Source organism: Hesperophylax consimilis, unplaced genomic scaffold (assembly GCF_061612785.1).
Source record: "Hesperophylax consimilis isolate HC1 unplaced genomic scaffold, BYU_Hcon_1.0 scaffold_34, whole genome shotgun sequence".
Lineage (NCBI taxonomy): Eukaryota > Metazoa > Arthropoda > Insecta > Trichoptera > Limnephilidae > Hesperophylax > Hesperophylax consimilis.
Genome location: NW_028301264.1, coordinates 828,407 through 849,856, shown reverse-complemented (window position 1 = coordinate 849,856; position 21,450 = coordinate 828,407). Strand labels below are relative to the sequence as shown.

Genomic DNA, 21,450 nt, shown 5'->3' with positions numbered 1-21,450 from the left:
AGAAACGCTTCGATACTTGCCAATAAGATCCTACCGAATGACAAGAAGACAAAACTTTAACTCGGCCAAAACAAAAAAATTGAAGACCTTGTAAAAAGTCCGCACAAGACTGTAGATTTAGGCGCCGGGTCCAAACCGTGTCTTCAACCGATGAGAATGCTCCTTTACGGCCGATGATGATGATAGTAGTATATTTGATGATGAAATCTGCCTCCCGCACCCAGGCTTGGTGAATGTTGGGCACTGGGTGTGCTTTCGTCTCTGCTCGCTTCTGGTGTTGGCGGTTTTCCAAAGGAGGGCCGGCTGGTCTTGAAGAGGTAACACCAGAAGATCTTGGAGCAGAAGACTCGGCGAGGTGAGGCAGATGTTGGGCAGGAGTCACTTGTAGATAAATAAAACGCTTGGTTTTGGTGGTAAAGATGAACTGATTTATTTTTAATTATGTGGCTGCTTATATTGACATTGGGCTAGGAGCCCAAAAGTGGTGGGGGGATGTACCCGCGCCAACAATGCGTTTATAGCCTCCGACAAAATGTTGCATATTCATTTTGTCGATAGCAATGTTGATAGTGGTCGCTTAAATTTGCGAGTTAGAAAAGATTTTGAACGCTTACATGAATGACAATTACATAGTTTAAATGCATAGTAGTTATAGGAATGTGTATCTTGACAACTAGATTTTTTGTTTGTCAAGATACGACAAAAAATAAGAAATGTTTGTAAAATAAATGTGTAAAAATGATCTCAAGCGATCAAATTTGTAAAACATGTTAAGTTAGTATTTTTCCGAGGTCCCCCGTAACATAGCGCTCAGAAAGAGATAAGATTCACTATGCTACGAGGTTCCTGGATTTTTTTACACGCAAAAAAGGTAAAAATATTGTTCAAAAAATGGTTATACATATGGGTGAAAAACAGCTTTTTTAATATCTCCTCAGCGGTAGTATATCGAAAATAGTGTTTATTTGACTACCGCCGAGGGGATGAACAAGTAAAATACATACATTAGTAACATTTAAAAATTGATTTTTCCTAGTAATTTTTACATAGAAAAAATGCTGGACATCGATCTACGCGGCAGGTAAGCCGGCGACGCGGTATCGATGCCGTTCGTAGACAAAGTTTTCAAGCGGCCTGGGCCGAAAATTGGACAAAATGGCCAGTGGCGGGGAGTGGTGATTTTGCCAGTGGCGTGGGGTAGGCACATTTTATAAAAGTAAAACAATTTTATGAAATTAAATAATGTGGTCAACTACGTCCGTTACACTCCCCCCGTTTAGCTATGCTGAACTAAAAAATAGGACGTTTGTTGGTACGTCGCAGCCCGCGGCGGCCAGTCCCTCTAGGATGGTGCTGGGCTGGTGGTACTGTTGATGTTGCATCGGTAGGTGGAGCTGGCAGGATTACAGCGAGCTTCACATCGGGGTGGACGTAAAATCCGGTGCTCGTCTGGATCCTGGCGGTCCTCACTCGGCCGTCTGCAGCAGGGGTGAATGGAGGAACATGGTGGGCTAGCCTTGATGGCGGCAAGGGCCCCATCAGAGGGGGGGCTGGCTTGCTCCTGCGCATCTTGCAGGTGGGGCAGTTGTGGGCGATCTTGCGAATATTTGTTCGCAGTCGCAGCACATGGTAGCTGTCTCGCACCTCAGCCATTGTTCTCTCCTTATTCGGATGATCGTCTTCCTGGTGATGATATCTCACTAGAAGTCGTGCATATGCATGATCACCATCCAAAATTACAGGTGTCCGCACTGCTTGGGGCACGTTACTGAGGGCTTGTAATCTGGAATTCATCCTCAGTAGGCCGTCAGGTCCAAGGAAGGGGCTCAAGGCTTTGAGCCGGCTGTCACTTGGTAGTGGATCTCCTTTCTGGAGCGCATTTATGTCATGATAAAATGTTTCTTCTTGACATTTTCTTGCCCATCGGGCCTCTGCTTCCTTGATTTCATCGGTTCTTAAATGATTATCAGGTTGTTCGTGGCTTTTTCCACGACACCTTTTAATAGAATGATGTATCCGGCAGGTAGTTAGAATAAGATGATTAAATGAGGAAAATTTCTTGATGTCGGGCAGTGTATCTGCCACAGTTGAAGTAAGGCCAACGTTTTGGCGCCTTACTTCAATGTGCCTGGGAGACCCTTTCGCGGGGCCGACTGATTTTCTCGTACCATTTGCAGGCACAGATCCAGCTGGTACTCCTCGTACGGCCGCCTGTATAAGAGGTGCTCGCGGTACGGGGCCAGATGGTCCATGGGGCGTGGTAGAATGCCACCGGGCATGGTGCCTGGGTGGTCTTCTCTGCAAAGATGCTGGCACAGATCCAGCTGGTACTCCTCGTACGGCCGCCTGTATCAGAGGTGCTCGCGGTACGGGTCCAGATGGTCCATGGGGCATGGTAGAATGCCACCGGGCATGGTGCCTGGGTGGTCTTCTCTGCAAAGGTGCTGGCACAGATCCAGCTGGTACTCCTCGTACGGCCGCCTGTATCAGAGGTGCTCGCGGTACGGGTCCAGATGGTCCATGGTGCACTGTATAATGCCTCCCGGCAGTGCGCCTGGGTGACAGTGTGGCTCGTATGGCCAATGTGGTAGCTTCATTCACATGTCCAGAGGTCCCTCCGCCATGGGTGGTCCACCCCAACGCCGTTCGTGATAATATTCGCGTAGAATCACGAACGTCGCGCACTTCCCTCGAGACAATTAAGTTAGCATTGTCTTGCCCGATGAGAAGTGTGGGGGTGATGTAGCGACCGTGGTACCTCTGGACAGGAAGGCTGAGCTGCTTGATGGTATTGGCTTTGATGACGTACTCATCAGAGATTCCGGCGCCGCGTAGGGTGATTGGCACGCGGCGGGACGTCATGTCTGTTGAGCACATGTTTTTTGCTCCGTGTAGTCGTAGCTCACGGGTAGGTCCGGTTGTGCCGAGTTTTTGTGCTGTGGTGGCGTCAATAAGGGTGACTGTTGAGCCCTCGTCCAGAAGCGCAAAGGTTTTAATCTGCCGCTTCGGGCCCGACAATATGACTCCCACCACTTTTAACACGGCACTTTCGGTGTGGCGTCACATATTGTGAACATCTGCCACAGTAATGTCATTATCACGATTGTTATTATAGTTGTGAAGAAGTCGGTGGTGGGGGGATCTGCACTCCCCCACGCCGCACCACTCACTAACTTTGCACTGTTTTGTATAATGTTTGCCATTGAGGCACAATCGGCACAAACCGGCGTCGTTCACTGTTTCAAAACGATATTTCAAGTCTTTCGCGGCAAAAGTGCGACATTCGCTGAGTTGGTGGCCATTTTCACCACACTCGACACACCCGGCGCGGTTATCGAACTCGCGAACTTCACCGTAACTGTTTTGCACTTTTTCCCCGCTTCGATTATTTTCTCGATTATTACCAGACAAAATTTGGGGCATTCGATTATTACCAGACAAAATTTGGGGCTTTCGATTTATTTTCGCGAACTGTTGTTTTTCACTAGAATTGTTGTTGTAAACATTGTTTTCCCGCGATAAAAACCGTTCTGACGCGGCAGACGTGTTTAAACTGTTGTCACAAGTGTCACTTTTGTTCGAATTGTTTTTTCAGCACCGTTTTTTCGCCAAAACTGTTCTGACGCGGCAGACGTGTTCTCTAAACGGTTTTCGTCACATGTTTCACGATTTTGAGCACTGTTTTTTCGCGAAAACTGTTCCGTTATTGAGAACGAATGTTCACGGCGTGGGCGGGACCTCGCGGGGTCAACCAAACCGGACTTTGGGATGGCGTTCGCGACGGTTTTCAGGAAGGCGGCAAACTGGCAGATGGTAGCGGAGGCCTCGTAGTGCCGCACTTCCATCAGCCATGCCAACCGCAAGGTGGGCGGCATCTTCCCCGCGATGTCACTGAGCAGCGCTGGATTCGTCAGATAGCCATCGTTGTTGAGGGAGCGGAGTGATGCCACCAGGTTTTGAACTGTGCCAGAGAAGTCTGCGATGTCCTCCAGAGAGGCCTCAATTGTGAGGTGGGGCAGCTTCTTCACTTTGTCCAGCATCAGAGCAGCGAGTGAAGTAGTCCCTCCAAATCTCTGCTCCAGGACTGCCAGGATCTCCGGAACCTGGGCAGGGTCCATCAGAAGGGGGCCGACGGCTTCTCGGGCTTTCCCCTTGAGGGCCCGCTGTAGGCGGATCAAGTTTTCGCTGGAGGTCATCCGACATGTGGAGGTAGACTGGTTAAACTGTGCCCTCCAGGTGGGCCACTCCAGTGGATCTCCAGAGAATGGAGGCAGGTCCTTGGCCATAGAATGTCTGGCAATAAGGGCCGCCATTCGTGGATCGTCCTCGATTGTGGGACGGGGGCTGTCCTGAGCCCTTGAAGCTCTGATGGCTTCTGTCAGGGCGGAGGCCAGCTGAGCCATGGGACTGCCATCATGCTGAACCCAGGCTCTGGTATGTTGGGCCGTCTCATCCGCCGTAGGTTGGGGCGGGAATCTCGGCATGGAGCTGGTACTGGCTGTGGGCGGGCCATCTGGCCGTGCCGGCACGCCATACTCCTGTTCGCGCAGTGGTACGGGCGGCACATGTCCAGATGGTCCAGATGGTCCAGAGGGTCCAGGTGGTCCAGGCTGTGTCCATGGCACGTCCCACTGCTCCAGCAGTCCGGCAGGTGATCCTGGCGTCGGCGCTGGGTACCCCGGGTGGGGCAGAGGTACGGGCAGCACAGGGCCATGAGGTCCAGGCTGCACCAGTACTGGGCATCCCTGAATGGTCCAGGGTGCTGGTTGCGCAGGGCCTGCTGGCTCTTGCTGCGCTCGTGATGCGTACCTCTGGTCCACCAGAGGTACAGGTCCGGCTGGCACTTCAGGTACGGCTTGCCTCTGTTCTATCAGAGGGGCGGGCGGTACGGGGCCAGAGGGTCCAGGCTGCATCATGTTTGGCCACCCTGCATTGGGCCAGGGTGACGAGGGTGGGGGACCGGCTGGCCTTGGCTGCGCCGCTGCTGAGTACCTCTGGTCCACCAGAGGCACCGGGCTCGGTTGGCCGGGCTGCACCCATCCAGGGCTGTACCCTTGGAAGCGCCAGGGTCCTCCTTGGGCAGGATACCCTTCCAGGAGTACGGGTCCAGATCGGGCAGGCACTGCTGCTGCTGGTTCCTCGTACCTCTGGTCCACCAGAGGCACCGGGCTCGATTGGCCGGGCTGCGTCCATGATGGTGGTGACCTCTCCAGGAGCTTCGAAGGTCCAGGAGGGGCAGGGGCTGCTGCTGTTGGAGCTGATTGAAGAGCTGCTTTAAGTCTCTCAATGTGCTCGGTTTGACTGCGAAGCTGTTGTCGCAATGACTCCATCGCATCCTCTTGAGATGTGGAGGGCGGTGAGTCATGATGTGCAGGTGGTGCCATGTCAGGAGTAGTGCTGGGCGTGGGCATGGGGGTTACGTCAGGCGTGACGTGAACCGCAGCCGTGGCCTGAGACCCAGCGTCCAGGGCATCTGCAGATGGTGTTGAGGATCCATCGTCTTGGATCCGGCTCGACCGTAAAGTTGGAGACATCCTGGTTGAAGGCGTGTGAGAATCCGGCTCGAAGGACCACTTGTACTGGACGGGAGTCCGCACAAGACTGTAGATTTAGGCGCCGGGTCCAAACCGTGTCTTCAACCGATGAGAATGCTCCTTTACGGCCGATGATGATGATAGTAGTATATTTGATGATGAAATCTGCCTCCCGCACCCAGGCTTGGTGAATGTTGGGCACTGGGTGTGCTGTTGTCTCTGCTCGCTTCTGGTGTTGGCGGTTTTCCAAAGGAGGGCCGGCTGGTCTTGAAGAGGTAACACCAGAAGATCTTGGAGCAGAAGACTCGGCGAGGTGAGGCAGATGTTGGGCAGGAGTCACTTGTAGATAAATAAAACGCTTGGTTTTGGTGGTAAAGATGAACTGATTTATTTTTTTTTTTATCATATTGTTACATTTTTTGCGAGGTGCAGTCCAGTTAAGGACTATGTCTCGCTACCTGATGGTAAGTCACCTGGGGGATGGTTTTTTTCTGCCCTAATGCTTGGGCTGCCTTGACAACTTGGGGGCTTAAAAATACTATGTTTTTTTTGTATTTTATACTATATTTTTTTGTATTTTAGACTGAGTTTTTTGTCTGTATTAGTTTAGGATTTGACTAATCGAATACTATCTTTTTTTTGTATTGGTTGTACTTGAAAATTCTTTTTTTAGAGCCAGAATTAGGGTGGGTAGATGATGGATACTGGGTGGGGGTAGGAAGGGTTCACGTAGGGGCTAGGTTTACCTAGGCACGAAATGCTAGGGTTCGGGTGGGAAGTTAATTTTTTATAAAATGGTATGGCTAAATCCACCATGTGTTTGCGGAGTGGGGGGATGTTCGAGCCTTTATTAATTATGCTGTTTCGTACGAACCAAGGGCTTTTGGTGTACCGTCTGAGTGAGGCATTCTGGAATTGCTCGAGTCGCTTTGTGTTTCCGCTGGCCCATATAGGGCTAGCGTAGGTAATGATGGGGCGGATTTGGGATTTGTATATGAGGAGTTTATTGGATAGTGAAGTTTTTGAGTTTTTGTGTAGTAGTGGTGATAGAGCGCCGGCGGTTTGCCGGGCTTTTGTTAGAGTGTTTTTGATGTGGGGTGACCAAGTTAATCTCCTGTCTAGTGTGACTCCAAGATATTTGGCGGTCTTTTGCCATGGTATGACTTGGCCGTACATCGTGATGGTCCCTCGCTGAGCGGTAGTTCGTCTTCTTCTGGAGAAGTAGACGGCTACGCTCTTTGAGGGATTGACGTCTATGCGCCAGCGGTCATACCACTCTTGGAGTCTGTTTACGTCTTGCTGAAGGCGATGTGTAACCATCCTGGGCGAACTGTGGGTAACCATGAGGGTTGAATCGTCGGCGTAGAGCATTACTTTAGAGTTTGGGTTGTCTGGGAGGGGGATATCATGAGTGTAAATGTTGAAGAGGGTGGGGGACAGCAGGGAGCCTTGGGGTACTCCTGCTGTCATGAAACGTGGGGATGAGATTGCATCACGGTATCGCACTTGAAAAGTGCGGTGCCGAAGAAATGATTTTAATACACCAAGCAGTTGGGGATCTATGTCTGTTTGGTGGAGTTTGAGAAGTAGGCCGTTTATCCATACTTTATCGAAGGCTTTGGCTATATCCAGGAAAATGGCGCCTGTAGATCTATTGGAGTTGAAGCCACCGATGACTTGCTCGGTGACCCGTAGTAGTTGGTGGAGGGTTGAGTGCTGGGCTCTGAACCCGTGCTGTTCGTCGGGTAGTGTGGATTTTTCGTTAATGTGCTTGATGAGCCTAGTGAGGAGGATTTTTTCATAAATTTTCCCAATGTTGGAGAGGAGGCTGATTGGACGGTGGTTTTCGCAGAAAAGTGGATCTTTGCCCGGTTTGGGGAGTACTATGACGTGCGCGTGTTTCCAACTTTTGGGGAAATAGCGCAGTCTGAAAGCTGTATTAATGAGGTTGACTATGGCTAGGATGCCTTTTTGGGGGAGGGCTTTGAGAGCGAAGTTTGTGATTTCATCCGGGCCGGGGGCTTTTTTGTTTTTGCGGCCTTTTATGGCGCTGCGTACCTCGGCCGGGGTAGTGAAGTGGATGTTGTCAGGGGGGAGGGTGTCAAAAATGTGGTTTACGTTGCGGTTGACATCGGCGATGTGGTCGGGATCTGCGTGTTTGTAACTGGGGCTAAACTGTTTTTCTAAGCTGTCTGCGAAAGATTCGGCTTTGTCGAGTGAGTCAAAAACTAGTCCGTTTTCCCCGTGTATTGGGTGGTTTGAGGTCGGTGTAGATTTGAGTTGTCTTGATAAGCGCCATAGGGAGCCGTCCTTTGGGTTAATTTCTTGTATTTTTTTGTTCCAGGATAAGTTTGTGTTTTCGGAGAGTCTTTGTCTGATTTGTTTTTGTAGTCTATTAATGGCAGTCTTTATTCTAGGGTCTGGAGTTCTAGAGAAGCGTCGTTTGAGAAAGTTTTTGTTGGAGATGAGGTCGGCTATGTCTTTTGGTAAGTCGTCGGTCGGGTTGTAGGGGAGGCGTACGGGTAAAGGTTTGGATGCGACATTTATGGCAGTGCGTATTGTGAGGGCGAGATTGTCAACCGCAGAGTCAAGTTCGTCGGTGCTATTAATGTTTGATTTTATGGTGATGTTTTCGTCCACTTCCTGCATAAAGGCCGTCCAATCAGTTTTTTGTTTGGCTTTTGAGGGGGGGGGGTTGGTGAATTTATGAAGGGTTAACAGCACGGGGTTGTGGTCGGAGGAGAGTTCGTTTGCGGTTTGTATGGTATACGCCCAGGATGATTTGTGTATGAGGGCAATATCTAGTACGTCTGGGGTGGGGCCGCGTGACGGGAAATGTGTGGGACTCACGGGGCCGGCGACTACTAGATCGGGATGGGAAGCGGCGAATTTATGAAGGATTCTTCCGTTTTTGTTAGTGCGCCTACTATTCCAGTCGGAGTGCTTCGAGTTGAAGTCTCCGGCTAGAATAGTAGGGGTGGGGCCATCAAGAAGCAACTCGAGGTCTTTAGGATCAATTTGTTTTTGGGGGGGGTTGTATATTGAGTTTATTCTTAATGGACCGGAAGATTTTGTGAAGATGGTAATGGAGGTGCTCTCTAGTGTAGAGAGGGTAGGTGTAGTATTGTGTTGGTGTGTGATTTTATTGTTCACGTAGATGGCTGTGCCACCGCCTCGTGAGTGTAGCCGGTCGTTCTTGTACAGTGTGAAGTTGGCGATTTTTGGTGCTTGTGCGGCTGTGAAGTGTGTTTCGTTTATGAGTAGTATGTCTAATTTGTGTGTATTGGTGAATAGGCGAGCTTCGAGCAGGTTTCTGTCGAAACCATTGGCATTCCAGAATGCCAAACGGAGCGCGTGGGGCTGGGTGGTGGTGTTAGCCATAATTTAATTTGAAAAAAGGGCAATAATCTGGGGGGCTGCAGAGAGCAGTATACTGATATAATCTGATGGATTTTGAGCTGAGAGAAATTTTGGTAAGAGGTCGGCGAGGAGTTCGCCGATTTTTTGTAAGTTTAATTTTTTGAGGAAATCTGTAAATGAAAAGGGTGCTGAGTTTATTGGGGGGGGGGGTGTTTGAAGAACCTGAGGGGTTGCGGGTGGGGGGCGGGTTCATGGACTGGGCGTAGGAGATGGAGGGGTTGGTGGGCTTGGATGTAAAGGTGACTTGTGGGTTTACCTCAGGTCGGCGAGCGTAGCGGGTGATAGGTGCTGGGCGCTTTGGGCAGCCCTGGTAGTTGGCGGGGTGTGGTCCGCCGCAGTTTGTGCATGTGGCGTCTCCGTCTTCCCGCTTGTGGGGGCAGGTGGCTGAGAGGTGGTTTTCGGGGCACTTAACGCAGCGGGGGGGCAGGTGACAGCCCCTAGCGGAGTGCCCGAAAAGCTGGCAGCGGTGGCACTGGGAGGGGGCGGTTTTCGGGTTAAGGTATTCCACCTTGATTCGCAGCTGGAAGAGTGTTTCCAGCTCAAATATTTTTCTTCCAGCTTCGCCGTGGTTTAACTGAACTAGAACCAAGGGGGCATCAACTCTGTTGGGACCTGAGCGCATGCGGGTGACGCTGATGACAGGGAGGTTGAGCTCTTCTAGCTCCTCTTGTATTTCCTCCGTGGAGGTAGACGGGGGTATCCCGCGCAGGACTGCTTTCGTCGTCTTATCTTCATAGAGTTGGAAAGTGTGGAAGGGCACTTGGGCTTCTTCGAGAAGGCGGGTGGCTGTGCGAAAGCTTGTGGAGTCTTCTGTATTTAAAACGTAGCCAGTAGGGATTGCCTTTGAATTGGCGACTTTCACTCCGGCTGCCTGAAGTTTTTGGCGCATTTGGTTCCAGTTGGTAGTGGTACGGATGATGATTGGAGGGATTTTTGCCTTGAAAACTTTCGGGGCGGCCGCGGCGGTGGGGTCTGCGTCTGTGGTTTTTGAGCCTGCTGTAGTGATTGTATCGCTAGTCGTTGAGGCTGGGGGCGCGAGGACTTCAAAACGGTTATTTGAGGTGGATGCGAACGGTGAGGTGGGGGGAGGGGAGTTTGCCTTCCTCCTTTTGTTGTTTGTTATCCCATAAGGGGTGATCCAGGGTGGCGGCGGGAAGTTTGGATCCTGTTCGTAATCCTCCATGGTGGTGACGGGCGAGGCCTGGGACGGGAAGAGGGAAGCTACGTCCCCGATGTTGAACTCATCAGTGTTGTTTTGATAGATTGCCGAATTTGAGGTGGAGCGGGGGTCTTGTTGCGAGGTTTGTGTTGATTTGATGTGCGGAATTAAATTGAGATACTCGATGAGAGCCTCTCTGGATGGATTGAGATTTCTCAGGTCGGCCATTGTCTGTTCCATTTTATACACTTTTTGTTAGTTACACTTTAAATAAAATAATAATACATGACACAAGAAAACGAGAAATTAAAACTTTGTCTGATTCACAAATAGAAATAATAAAGAAAAAGAGTAATAATAATTCACTTTTAAAACTGTTATTTTCACTTAAAAACTGTTAAAACTGTTTTGTGGCACTGCCGCCGCGCGGTGGGCCGCGCGGTCGGTTTTGTTTGGTAGAACTTTATTTATTGTTTGGATGGCACTTTATTGTTTGTCACTAAAACACATGCCCTGCGAAACATGGAGACGGGGCACAAACACTTTAAGAGACTGGTGTGTTAATCACTACATAAATTGAACACATCCTCTAAATTTTTGGTGGCTTTTTGGTTCACGGGACCGGTGTGATGACGGGGCACAAACACTTTAACTCTGCGTTGTACGCGGCGTAAACCACAAAGAAACTGGTGTGTTAATCACTACATAATTTGAACACATCCTCTAAATTTTTGGTTTGTTTTCGGTTGAGACGAACGCGAAGGCAACCGCTCAGTAAGGCGGGTGAAGAACGATTTTTCTGATTTATTTTTAATTATGTGGCTGCTTATATTTAATCAGCCTGACTCGTGCCCGACATTGGGCTAGGAGCCCAAAAGTGGTGGGGGGTTGTACCCGCGCCAACAATGCGTTTATAGCCTCCGACAAAATGTTGCATATTCATTTTGTCGATAGCAATGGTGATAGTGGTCGCTTAAATTTGCGAGTTAGAAAAGATTTTGAACGCTTACATGAATGACAATTACATAGTTTAAATGCATAGTAGTTATAGGAATGTGTATCTTGACAACTATATTTTTTGTTTGTCAAGATACGACAAAAAATAAGAAATGTTTGTAAAATAAATGTGTAAAAATGATCTCAAGCGATCAAATTTGTAAAACATGTTAGGTTAGTATTTTTCCGAGGTCCCCCGTAACATAGCGCTCAGAAAGAGATAAGATTCACTATGCTACGAGGTTCCTGGATTTTTTTACACGCAAAAAAGGTAAAAATATTGTTCAAAAAATGGTTATACATATGGGTGAAAAACAGCTTTTTTAATATCTCCTCAGCGGTAGTATATCGAAAATAGTGTTTATTTGACTACCGCCGAGGGGATGAACAAGTAAAATACATACATTACATTTAAAAATTGATTTTTCCTAGGGCCGTCTGTTTCAACAGAATGCTAAATCGTGAGCTAAGTTAAAAATTTAACTGTCAGTTAAAGTAACAAGGATGTTAAATCGGACCGCGCGCTGTTTCAAGTGCCTTTATGCAAAAGTAACAGTTACTAGTGTGGCCAGTCTAAAAAGCAGAATATTCCTCGAAATTACGTGGAAAAACGCACGGCATTATTTTTTGGTACGGCCACACCGAAGATTAAATATGATCTCTGGTTAAGTGACTGTCAAATAGTGTCAAAATACAGAAGTTTGTTGTGCGTCATTATAACCTCTTCCGACTTCTTGTTTGTTATTGTGTTCGAGTTTTTTATTTCAGAATTTAATTTTTACTTACATGATGAAGATCGATTTATAGTTTTAGGAATAATTTCTTGAGAGTATTGGAGGTTTTTTTTTTTTTTTTTTTTTCATTTTCTAGATTCTTATATTCCATGAAGTGGTGAATCATTTAAATTTACTGAATTTAAAGTTAATGTTCTTTATACAAATAGAACGGCGTCATATGCGCCTCACAATTTTTACCTCATATGGGTTTATTCAAATATTACCTGGCTTTTATAGACTTAGAGGCCTTGTATTTTCTCGGTAGGGAAAAAATTTGTTACCTAAAAACCCTACTAAAATTGCATGTATCATCATCCAGCATCAGCACCAGCAGCGACCTACAGCGGCCATATATTACATACGTGTCTGTTTGTGTTGTGTTGGGAATGGGGAGGAAATTTTGGCTGCGCCCTTTTGTTGGAGTCCTTCCGCATTTGCCGTTGGGAGTAAGGAAAATCGCAGAAAACCTTACCCAGGAAGGAGCGGCCGAACGTCAACTTGAAACGTTTGCGGCCTTCAGTAACATCGGTATATGATGTCCTGCATTTTTGAGATGTGTGTGTGTGTGTCTGTTTTTATGTTAATATATACTTATGGGAATATAGAAAATAAACATACATATACTTACAAATTATAAAATATTATATAAATATATAAATAGATATATAAACATTATATATTTGGGAAGAAGGTCGGGAGTTTAGGAAATACCTACTGCTCGCTATTCGTCCGCGTCTAGTTCTGGTATGTGCCATATGTGGTCATGGTCCATGAGGATGTGTTTTGGTAGTCTATGTGTGTATCTGAAAGTCAGGTCGCTCGGAGCATTGTATTGTCCTATGTCTCGTATTAGTTGATTTTTACTAAGTGTGAGTGATTTGTAAAAGCGTTCAGTCAGTCTGTGTGTGAATTCGTATAGAGTTGGAATTTGTTCTCGTTCGTGTAATCTCTTCAAGTTTGTTCTGAGTCTCGTGTTGTATGTGATTTTAATGCAGAGATTTTGAAGTGTCTGTAGATTCTTGTGGTCTGAGTGTGAGATGCTGCTCCATACGGGAATCGCATACGAGAGTACTGGACGAATGAGCGAGTAGTAGACGAGGAGTTTGGTTTTGGGAAGTAGCGGACTCCGTCTATTGAAAATTGGCTTCATCATGCCGATCGCTTGTCGCGTGCGCGTGTGCATCTTCGCTTGGTGAGATTTCCAGTTGAGGCGGGAGTCCATGGTCAGGCCCAGATATGTCACTTCATCTTTCCATTCTATGCTGTGTCCTCCCATTTCGATGTTAAAGTCAGGTGTTCTGTTTACACGTTTTCTCGTGAACATGATGGCTTCAGTTTTCGCCTCGTTCAGTTTCAGGCGCCATTTTTTGTAGTATTCTACGAGCGCGTCGAGCGCCCTCTGTAGGTAAATAGCGGCCATATTCGCTTTCAGCGAGGAAACGTATAGTTTGACGTCATCTGCGTAGATAGACAGATTGCATCTCTCGTCTCGGGGGATGTCGAAGGTAAACAGAATGAAGAGAAATGGTCCAAGTAAACTTCCTTGCGGCACGCCTTTTGGAATCTCACGCATTGAAGATAGCACGTTCCTTATGAACACTCTGAACGATCTATTCTTTAGGTATTCCTGTATCAGTCTCGTTAGGTATATGGGCGTGTTAGTGCGGTGCAGTTTATGCACGAGCCCGTTTATCCATACTGTGTCGAATGCCTTCTCTAGGTCGATGAGCGCAGCAGCGGTGAAGCGATGTTCGTTAAATTTTCTTGCGATGTATTCCGCTACTCTGGTGAGTTGATGGGTCGTGGAGTGCCTCTTTCTGAAGCCGAACTGCTCGTCTGGCAAAGTCTTGTTGTCGTCGTGGTGTGGTACAAGCCTGTTGAGTATAATTTGTTCAAATACCTTGCTCAGCGTAGATAATAGGCTAATCGGCCGGTAGCTTGTCGGCTGCGTTCTATCTTTATTCGGCTTTGCGAAAGGCAGCACGGTCGCTGATTTCCAAATCTGGGGGAAATGCCCGGTCATGAGGCAGGCATTGAACAATTTTGTTGTGTAGATGATGGCTTTTTGAGGGAGATGTTTGAGTAAAATGTTATGAATTTGATCGCTTCCCGGCGCCTTGTTTGTTCTCAATCGCCTGATTGTGACAGCAATCTCGCTTGGCGTAGCAAAGTGAATATCTTCAGCGTTTGTTTGCTCTGCTTCCCTCAAGTCTCGTAGAGAGTCTTCTACGATCCGGTCTGTAGCCGGGTCGGAAAGGCCGTCTGTAGCGGCGTAGGCTCTCTCGAACCCGTCGGCGAGTGTTTCAGCTTTTTCCTGTAGCGAAAGCGCCGTCCCGGGGCCGTTCAGTTTCTGTAGCGGGGGGATTGTGAAGTCTTTATGTCGCAGCGCGCTTGCCATTTTCCATAGGGAATTATCCTTCGGCGTGAGTGATGCGACTTTTTTGTCCCAAAGTTCGCGCTTGAGTTCTGCGATTTCGGTCTTGATTTCCCTCTGCAGGCAGTTATACGCTGTCTTGAAATATTCGTCGCGTGTGCGGTGAAACATGCGTCGCAGGCGATTTTTCTCCTTGATGAGCGATAGAACGTACTCGGGAAGCTTGATCGTGTATGGGTGTATTTCTTTGAGAGGAATGTGTGTATCTTGTGCTGTTTGAAGAATCTCTGTGAGAGTGCTTGTAGCTGCGTCGATTTCTTGTGGCGTGCGCAGAGTTCCCGAAGTGAGATGAATTCGTTCGTTGACTTCTTTTTTGAATCCTTCCCAGTTCGCATCCTTGTAATTGCGCTGTTTTCTGGGGGTCCTTGAAGTTGTGCCGCCTATAGTAAAGCTGACGGGCAGGTGGTCCGAAGACAGTTCGTCTAATGTGCGCAGTGGAGATATTGTCTTAACATTTTTCTCGAGTACTATATCCAATGTACTCGGATATCTAGATAGTCGCGAGTAGTACGTAGGTCTGTCGGGCGCCATTATCGAATAGGTATTTGTCTGCATGTGTGTAAAGAGCGTATTTCCGTTCGCATTTCCTCTGTAGTTATTCCAGTAGTTGTGTTTGGCGTTCAAATCGCCTCCCATCACAACAATTGGTCCCAGATTGAGCAATTTATTGAGATCTTCTCTCACTAGGTTACTTTGGGTGCAGTATACGGAGATGATGGTATGCGCTCTACCCTCTATGGTGACTTCGATAATCGTGGCTTCAGCGTGCTTCAACTTCGGAGTAGGTATTCTTGTGGACGTCATAGATTGCCGAACGAATATTGCGGTTCCTCCGCCTGATCTTCCTTGTCGATCGTCACGATAAATCTCGAAACCTTGCACTCTCAGCGGTACGCTTGGATTCAAGTGAGATTCTGATAGGAGAATAATGTCGGTGTGTAATTCGTTTGCCAAAGCGAGCAGTTCGTCTGTCTTGTTGCGCACGCTAAATGCGTTCCATACGAGGACTTTCACCGTCTCGGTATTAGGCATCGAGGGTGTCTAGGAGCTCAATCAGGATGACGAGCTTGTCTGCTCTTGTTGCGCAGCGGGCGAGCTGTGATCGCATCCTCAGGAGGCCTTGGAGCAGGGCCATCAGGTCCAGGTTGTCATCTGAAGAGGTGGGCGCGCGCACGGGCTCCTGCTGTGGGCGTGGCTGTGGGGGCGGCGCGGTCTCGCGCTGCTCTTGGGCGGGGGCGGTGCCTCCGGCTACGTTGGCCCATGTGCGTCCATCCGTCCTCGGCTGAGGAGGTGGCCTGCTCGGGTTCTGTTCTGCCGGCGGTCGTTGGGCCCTTCTGGCAGGTCGCTGCTGTATTGAGGCGACGTATGCTACCCGCTTGGGGCAGCCTCTGTAGTTGGCGGGATGCGGGCCTGAGCAGTTGCAGCATGCGGCGGGCTCATCTCTCGTCTTCTTGGGGCATTCTGCCGAAGCATGCTCCAGTAAGCATTTTACGCACCTTGCTGTGTGCGAGCAGTTTCGGGACCCATGCCCGAAGTCTTGGCACCTGTAGCACTGGGTGCCGTGCTGTAAATGGTTGCTCCTGTGCTTCTGGAGGCGAATGCGGCAGTGGCACAGGTATTTGACGGCCGCGCGCAGCTGTCCCATGTTAACTTCCTTGTTGAAGTGTGCTAAGTATAAGGGATACTCGATTGAGGCTGTCATCTTGACCACCTTCACAGCTGGGAATCCCTGCGACTCCAGATCCGCCGCGATGTCTTCCACTTCGACGAGCGGCAGGCCCTTGATGACGGCCTTTTTCATCTTTTCTGCTTCGGCCGTGAATGTATGGAAGCCGCGAGCCTCCGCCCGCAGTCCATTGGTGAGGGCGCGATGGTCCTCCATCGTGCGCACGAAGATGTTGGCCGTGCCGCCCCTGTTATACCTGAAAGTAAAATGCTTACCAGCCCCCAGATGTCCTTGCACCGCAGCTGTGATCTGCGCGTGTGTCATGTTCCCCAGGGTCATCACGACCGGGGGAACGCGGTCTCTCCTGCCGGTACCTGCGGGAGAGAAATTATTATTAGTATTGGCACGCTTTATACGCGGCGCGCCGGCGCCTTCGCTTACCTCGGGCAACTCATTAAATCGGTTGCCACACTGGAGCGGTTGTGGTCCCCGTGGGGACATGGGCCTCTTCACGGGGTTGGACGGCCTCGTCCAGCCTCCATCCTGGGGGGCAGCCGTCTCCATCGGCTGCTGCGGTCTCGGGGGCGCCACGTAGGCCGACGCTGGGCCTATCGGGGGGCGCGTGGGGGCAGGGCTGGGTCCTGCTGCCCAAGAGGGGCCTGCTGCGGGCTCCGTCATCTCCGTTTCATCGGGCGTGGTGGCAGTCGTGGTGGTGGATGGTCTCCGGGTCCTTGGGTCCTCGGGGCGGGGCTGTGGTGCGGGGACCGTATAGCGCACGGTCCCGGTCTTCTTACGCAGCGCAATTTGATGGGCGCCGGGCGGTACCACGACCGGGGAGTCCTCGTGGTCAGCGGGGAGCATCCTCGTCGGGAACATCTTGATTGGTGGTAGTCGGTGCCTCCTTTTAAAAAGGGAGCACGTCTCGGGTGCTTGCGGGCGGTTTGCGGGGGCCAGCGTGGATCTGCGTTGGTTGAGTGTTTTTTGCGTGAAAAGTGTTGCCTTGAAAAAGGCAGTTGGGGGCGCGAGCGCCTGCTCGGGGGGGCCGGCGGGATTCCTCCGGCCGGCAAAAGTAGCGGGGCCTGGCTGTGAGCTCACAAGCCAGACAAAAAGACTTTCGTGGTTATGTCACAAACCACAAAAAACTCCAAACCTCTATCTATCTCTCTATCTATCTCTCCTCTCCTCCTCTATCCTCAGAGTATTGGAGGGGCTAGTTTGCTTTGATTGATAATTCCAACCAAACTTTGTAAAAAAAGTTATATATTTATTACATAGTTTCTTTTCAATTATAATATGTATATTGAAACATTATATACAGGGTTTAATATAATAATAAGTTTTATACCAAAGTTTATGAAAAAAGATATACTTTTATTACATTGTTTTGTTCCTAGAAAAATATTTCTGTGGGTATTTAAAAATAAATGACGACCTGTTATAATATATACGATATTACACGGAAAAAATATAATTTACTTTCCAGTAGTCGTAATATCTCCCTCAATTTGATCCGTCACAAGCTTTTGCAAGCTCTTTCGACATGCGATACCGTGCCGAAAATTCGGAATCATCCCAAATGACCATATTATTAACACGGGGTCGAAATGTTTTTGGCTTTCACTGTAAAACATTTTGCATGACGAATTCATCTTCACTACTGTCATCTTCGATAATATTAATCATGATTAATAATCGTTTCGTAACAACACTCAACAGAAGAACCTTACGTATAGAACTGTCAAATATGTCAAAATGGCGGAGTAACTCGAGAATCGCCAATAACTCGCGAGTAACTCTCGGATTTCGGGAAGTTAAAACAAAAGTTAAAAGTGACGTAAAACCAGGAGTTAAATTGATTGAAAAACGCATTTTGGTGAAATTTAACTTTAGCATTTACTTTTACTCTTACTTTTACTATAGCTAGCGTTGAAACAGACGGCCCCTAGTAATTTTTACATAGAAAAAATGCTGGACATCGATCTACGCGGCAGGTAAGCCGGCGACGCGGTATCGATGCCGTTCGTAGACAAAGTTTTCAAGCGGCCTGGGCCGAAAATTGGACAAAATGGCCAGTGGCGGGGAGTGGTGATTTTGCCAGTGGCGTGGGGTAGGCACATTTTATAAAAGTAAAACAATTTTATGAAATTAAATAATGTGGTCAACTACGTCCGTTACAAGATCACTGTCGGCGAAATGCAAATATTTCGTCAACTCACTAAAACGAGCAAGGGATAGTAGTTGCCGAAATACAGAAGTCTTCATTAACCAAGTGTTTGAATAACACGACCTTATACTCGGCATGCGAATAATTCCTAGCATCATGTAAAAAGCAAACAAAATCAAAATCTCATGGCGATTTGTGCCCCTCCATGAACTGCCTCGGTCACCATGAACACGAGAGTCCCTCGAATACTTATTCGTTTCTTCAACAATATGATCCAGAATTTCATCTGTCCAAATAGCACGAAAAGAATCATATGGAGTCAAAAACTCTCTAATTGCTCCTGACTTTTCGGGCACGAACCGTTCTCTTTGACCGGCAAATGAAGAAATGCCAGTCCAAGAGAAGCTGGCTGCGCTCGGATCATCAGGGAACAAATACAAGGAATCTGGTGACGAATGGACGGCCTCGATTTCGTCATCAGACAACAAGGCTCCGTCCATTTCGTCATCAGCAGACTCATTTGACGACTGATGATGAGAGCGCCCCAACGGCCGTGCGGCTCCCGCAGTAGCCTGCGCTCGGCGCGAACGTCCACCACGAGCTGCACGGGCGGTTTGTGCCCGAGGAAAAGCCAGGAACTGGGGAGGGAGCTCGTCATCAGAATCGCCTACCAAAATGGGTGATTGTCCCGAAGACCAGGCCCCTCCCTCTCCGACAACACGTCGTCCCCTCACCCCGCTGCGCCCTCCACGTCGCCCTCCACGGCTCCCGCGTACGGCCGGTGAAACAGGCGGCTGCAGGAACTGGAAATCTGAAAATATAAGAATAGGACACAGGTAATTATGGTCCTGTATATTTCTAAAAGTGTGAATGGTAAAAAACGGCGCTATACAAGTCATCCAAATATTATTATTATTATCATATCAATGTAACAATAATCGCAGTGACAACAGTTCGTGTTTACACTTTGCTCTTGCAAAAAAACTAAAAAAAAACCTCCGAATTCGTGTGCAAACAGTATCTATATGGAAAATTTAAGTGCCAAAAAAGTTTATTTGATAAAACAGTAATAAAATAATACTTGTTGAGAACAGTTTGGGGCTTGATGGAGTCTTCAGAATAACAGACGCATGGTTTTGGTTGCACAAAACTGCATTTGTACTTTATTTAATGTTACGAGTTTAAATTTATTCCCGACCCGGGCAAAACACTTTTACAGGTGGTCAGTTGACCATAATTCCTGCCTGTTACTATTTTTTGGAGAGAAGAAGTGAAAAAATCCACTCTGCGAGGCTTTTTATAACCTAATCAAAATAACACACATTGAAAATCTAATTATCCAAACAAATACTGTCATAGAAGCCAATGGTAATTAAAACACCTGTTTTAACAATAGGCCCTAGCTTTACTACTGACCGCTAGGTGCTAGGCAGTGCCCTGTAAAATAAAATGGTTGTGCACTTAGCTAATAACTTGTACATTTTAAACAATACTATTCTAGCGGATTCTAAACATTTTTATCGAAAGTTTTTAAAACAACCTAAGAATGTGTGTTTGTTCTCATTGAAATGTCCATCCCACCGATGCCTGATGAATGCTGCCATCGGCGTAAAAAAAGAATGCTGGACATGATGACGTCCCCATTACAAAAAAAGGCCCCAGGAATGATTTCTCCAGTGGTTGAAGATGAGGAATCTGACAGGGCATTGGACTATTCCGACGTGTCTGAAAATGAGAGTGAAATCCCAGTGTCCTCAGTCCAGATACTGAACGACACTGAAGCAAGTCTAAGAGCACTCCAAGATGTCCTTGCTGAAAAGCAGTCAAGAGTCTCAAAGGATCAACAACTGCGGATAAGCGCATATGTATCCGCTGTATTCAGAACAGTTTCACAGCTGTTATTGGAACGAGAGGGCTTCAAAGCTGATCTGGCAACAGTCAATGCCAAATTAATAGTGGCAAAGGGAGAGATCGCGATTGAAAAAGCAGAAAACCAACACAGGTTAGAAAAAATATTGCAGTTGGAGTCGGATCTAGGACCAGTGATGCGTAGAGTAGCCGATGCCACGGAAGCAAGCCTATCATTTGCCGATATTGTGAAAAATGGCCCACAGAAGATGATACCATCAATCAACCGCTCAGGACTTAACGTTGGGACCCCCAAACCTGCTGTATGCATCTTCCCAAAGCTGGATTCTACAAAAGATAGCGACGATACGAAACAGCTACTAAAAGATACATTACGACCATCAGAACTTGGAATCCGTGTGACGGGCATTAGGAGCATTCGAAACAAAGGCGTTGTAATTCATACTGCAACACAAGAAGATCAGGATAAAATTCTGAAAACCCCATGTCTAGCAAACTCGGACACTCTAAGCGCTCGATTACCAACAAAACGGCTTCCAAGGGTGATCTTCTTCAACGTTCCTCGTGACCTAACGGACGAGTGCTTCCTGAAAAATGCCTTAGCAGGAACCCAGGACAAAGCAGGCCTAGATTTCGCAGTAAAAAGTTGCAAGCTAAGTCACCTTGCTGGCGCTCGAACTGGATCAACTTGCCACCGGGTCTTCGAGGTTCCTGCCCACATTCGTCACGTGCTGGTGGAGCAGGGGAAAGTCTTTGTGGACTGGAATGTGTGCCGTGTTCGTGACTTCATTGGACTTACAGTGTGCTCCAAGTGCCAAATGATCGGACATTCCTTCAAGTTTTGCAAGGACCAGCAAAGATGTGGACACTGCGCAGGCGAAGGTCACGCCCGGATAAACTGCCCAAAAGCCGCCGCCGAGCCTGTCTGCGCCACCTGTACAAGATTTGGGAAGCCCGCTGCACATCCGACTGGAGACAAGGACTCCTGCCCGGCCTACAAGGCTGCCCTTGCCGAGGACTTTGCAACTATTGATTATGGCGTCTAATTACATTGAAGAAGATGACGAGGTAGATTATGAAAATACTCATAATTTCTGTGATTGGCTAAAGTTTCATAGCAACTACAATATGGAAAATATTAATATTGTTCAGTTGAATGTTAGATCGATTTATAAATACTGGGATACTTTGAATGTCTACTTAAATACTTGTTGGAATCATATTCATGTGTTGATGTTATGTGAAACAGCTATAACACCGAATCTTGTCTGTCTGTATAATATTCCTGGATTTAATTGTTACAACTATTGCCGAACTAAAAAATCTGGAGGAGGTATATTGCTATATGTTCGAAATGAATTCACATTTCAACAGAAAACAATAGAAACAAATCATTTTGAATGTGTGCTTGGCTCTATGACACTTCCAAACA

At 47.8% G+C, this 21,450-nt stretch overlaps 1 protein-coding gene across 1 annotated transcript in view; it reads right to left on the bottom strand.

The window, feature by feature from the left end:
- LOC149409160 (uncharacterized) overlaps positions 1 to 21,450 on the bottom strand; it is an 82,692-nt gene that overhangs the window by 52,621 nt on the left and 8,621 nt on the right. Inside the window, exon 3 of the mRNA XM_089650088.1 lies at positions 20,818 to 21,044. Coding sequence (XP_089506214.1) covers positions 20,818 to 21,044 — 227 coding nt within the window. The remainder of the gene's footprint in view (positions 1 to 20,817; positions 21,045 to 21,450) is intronic.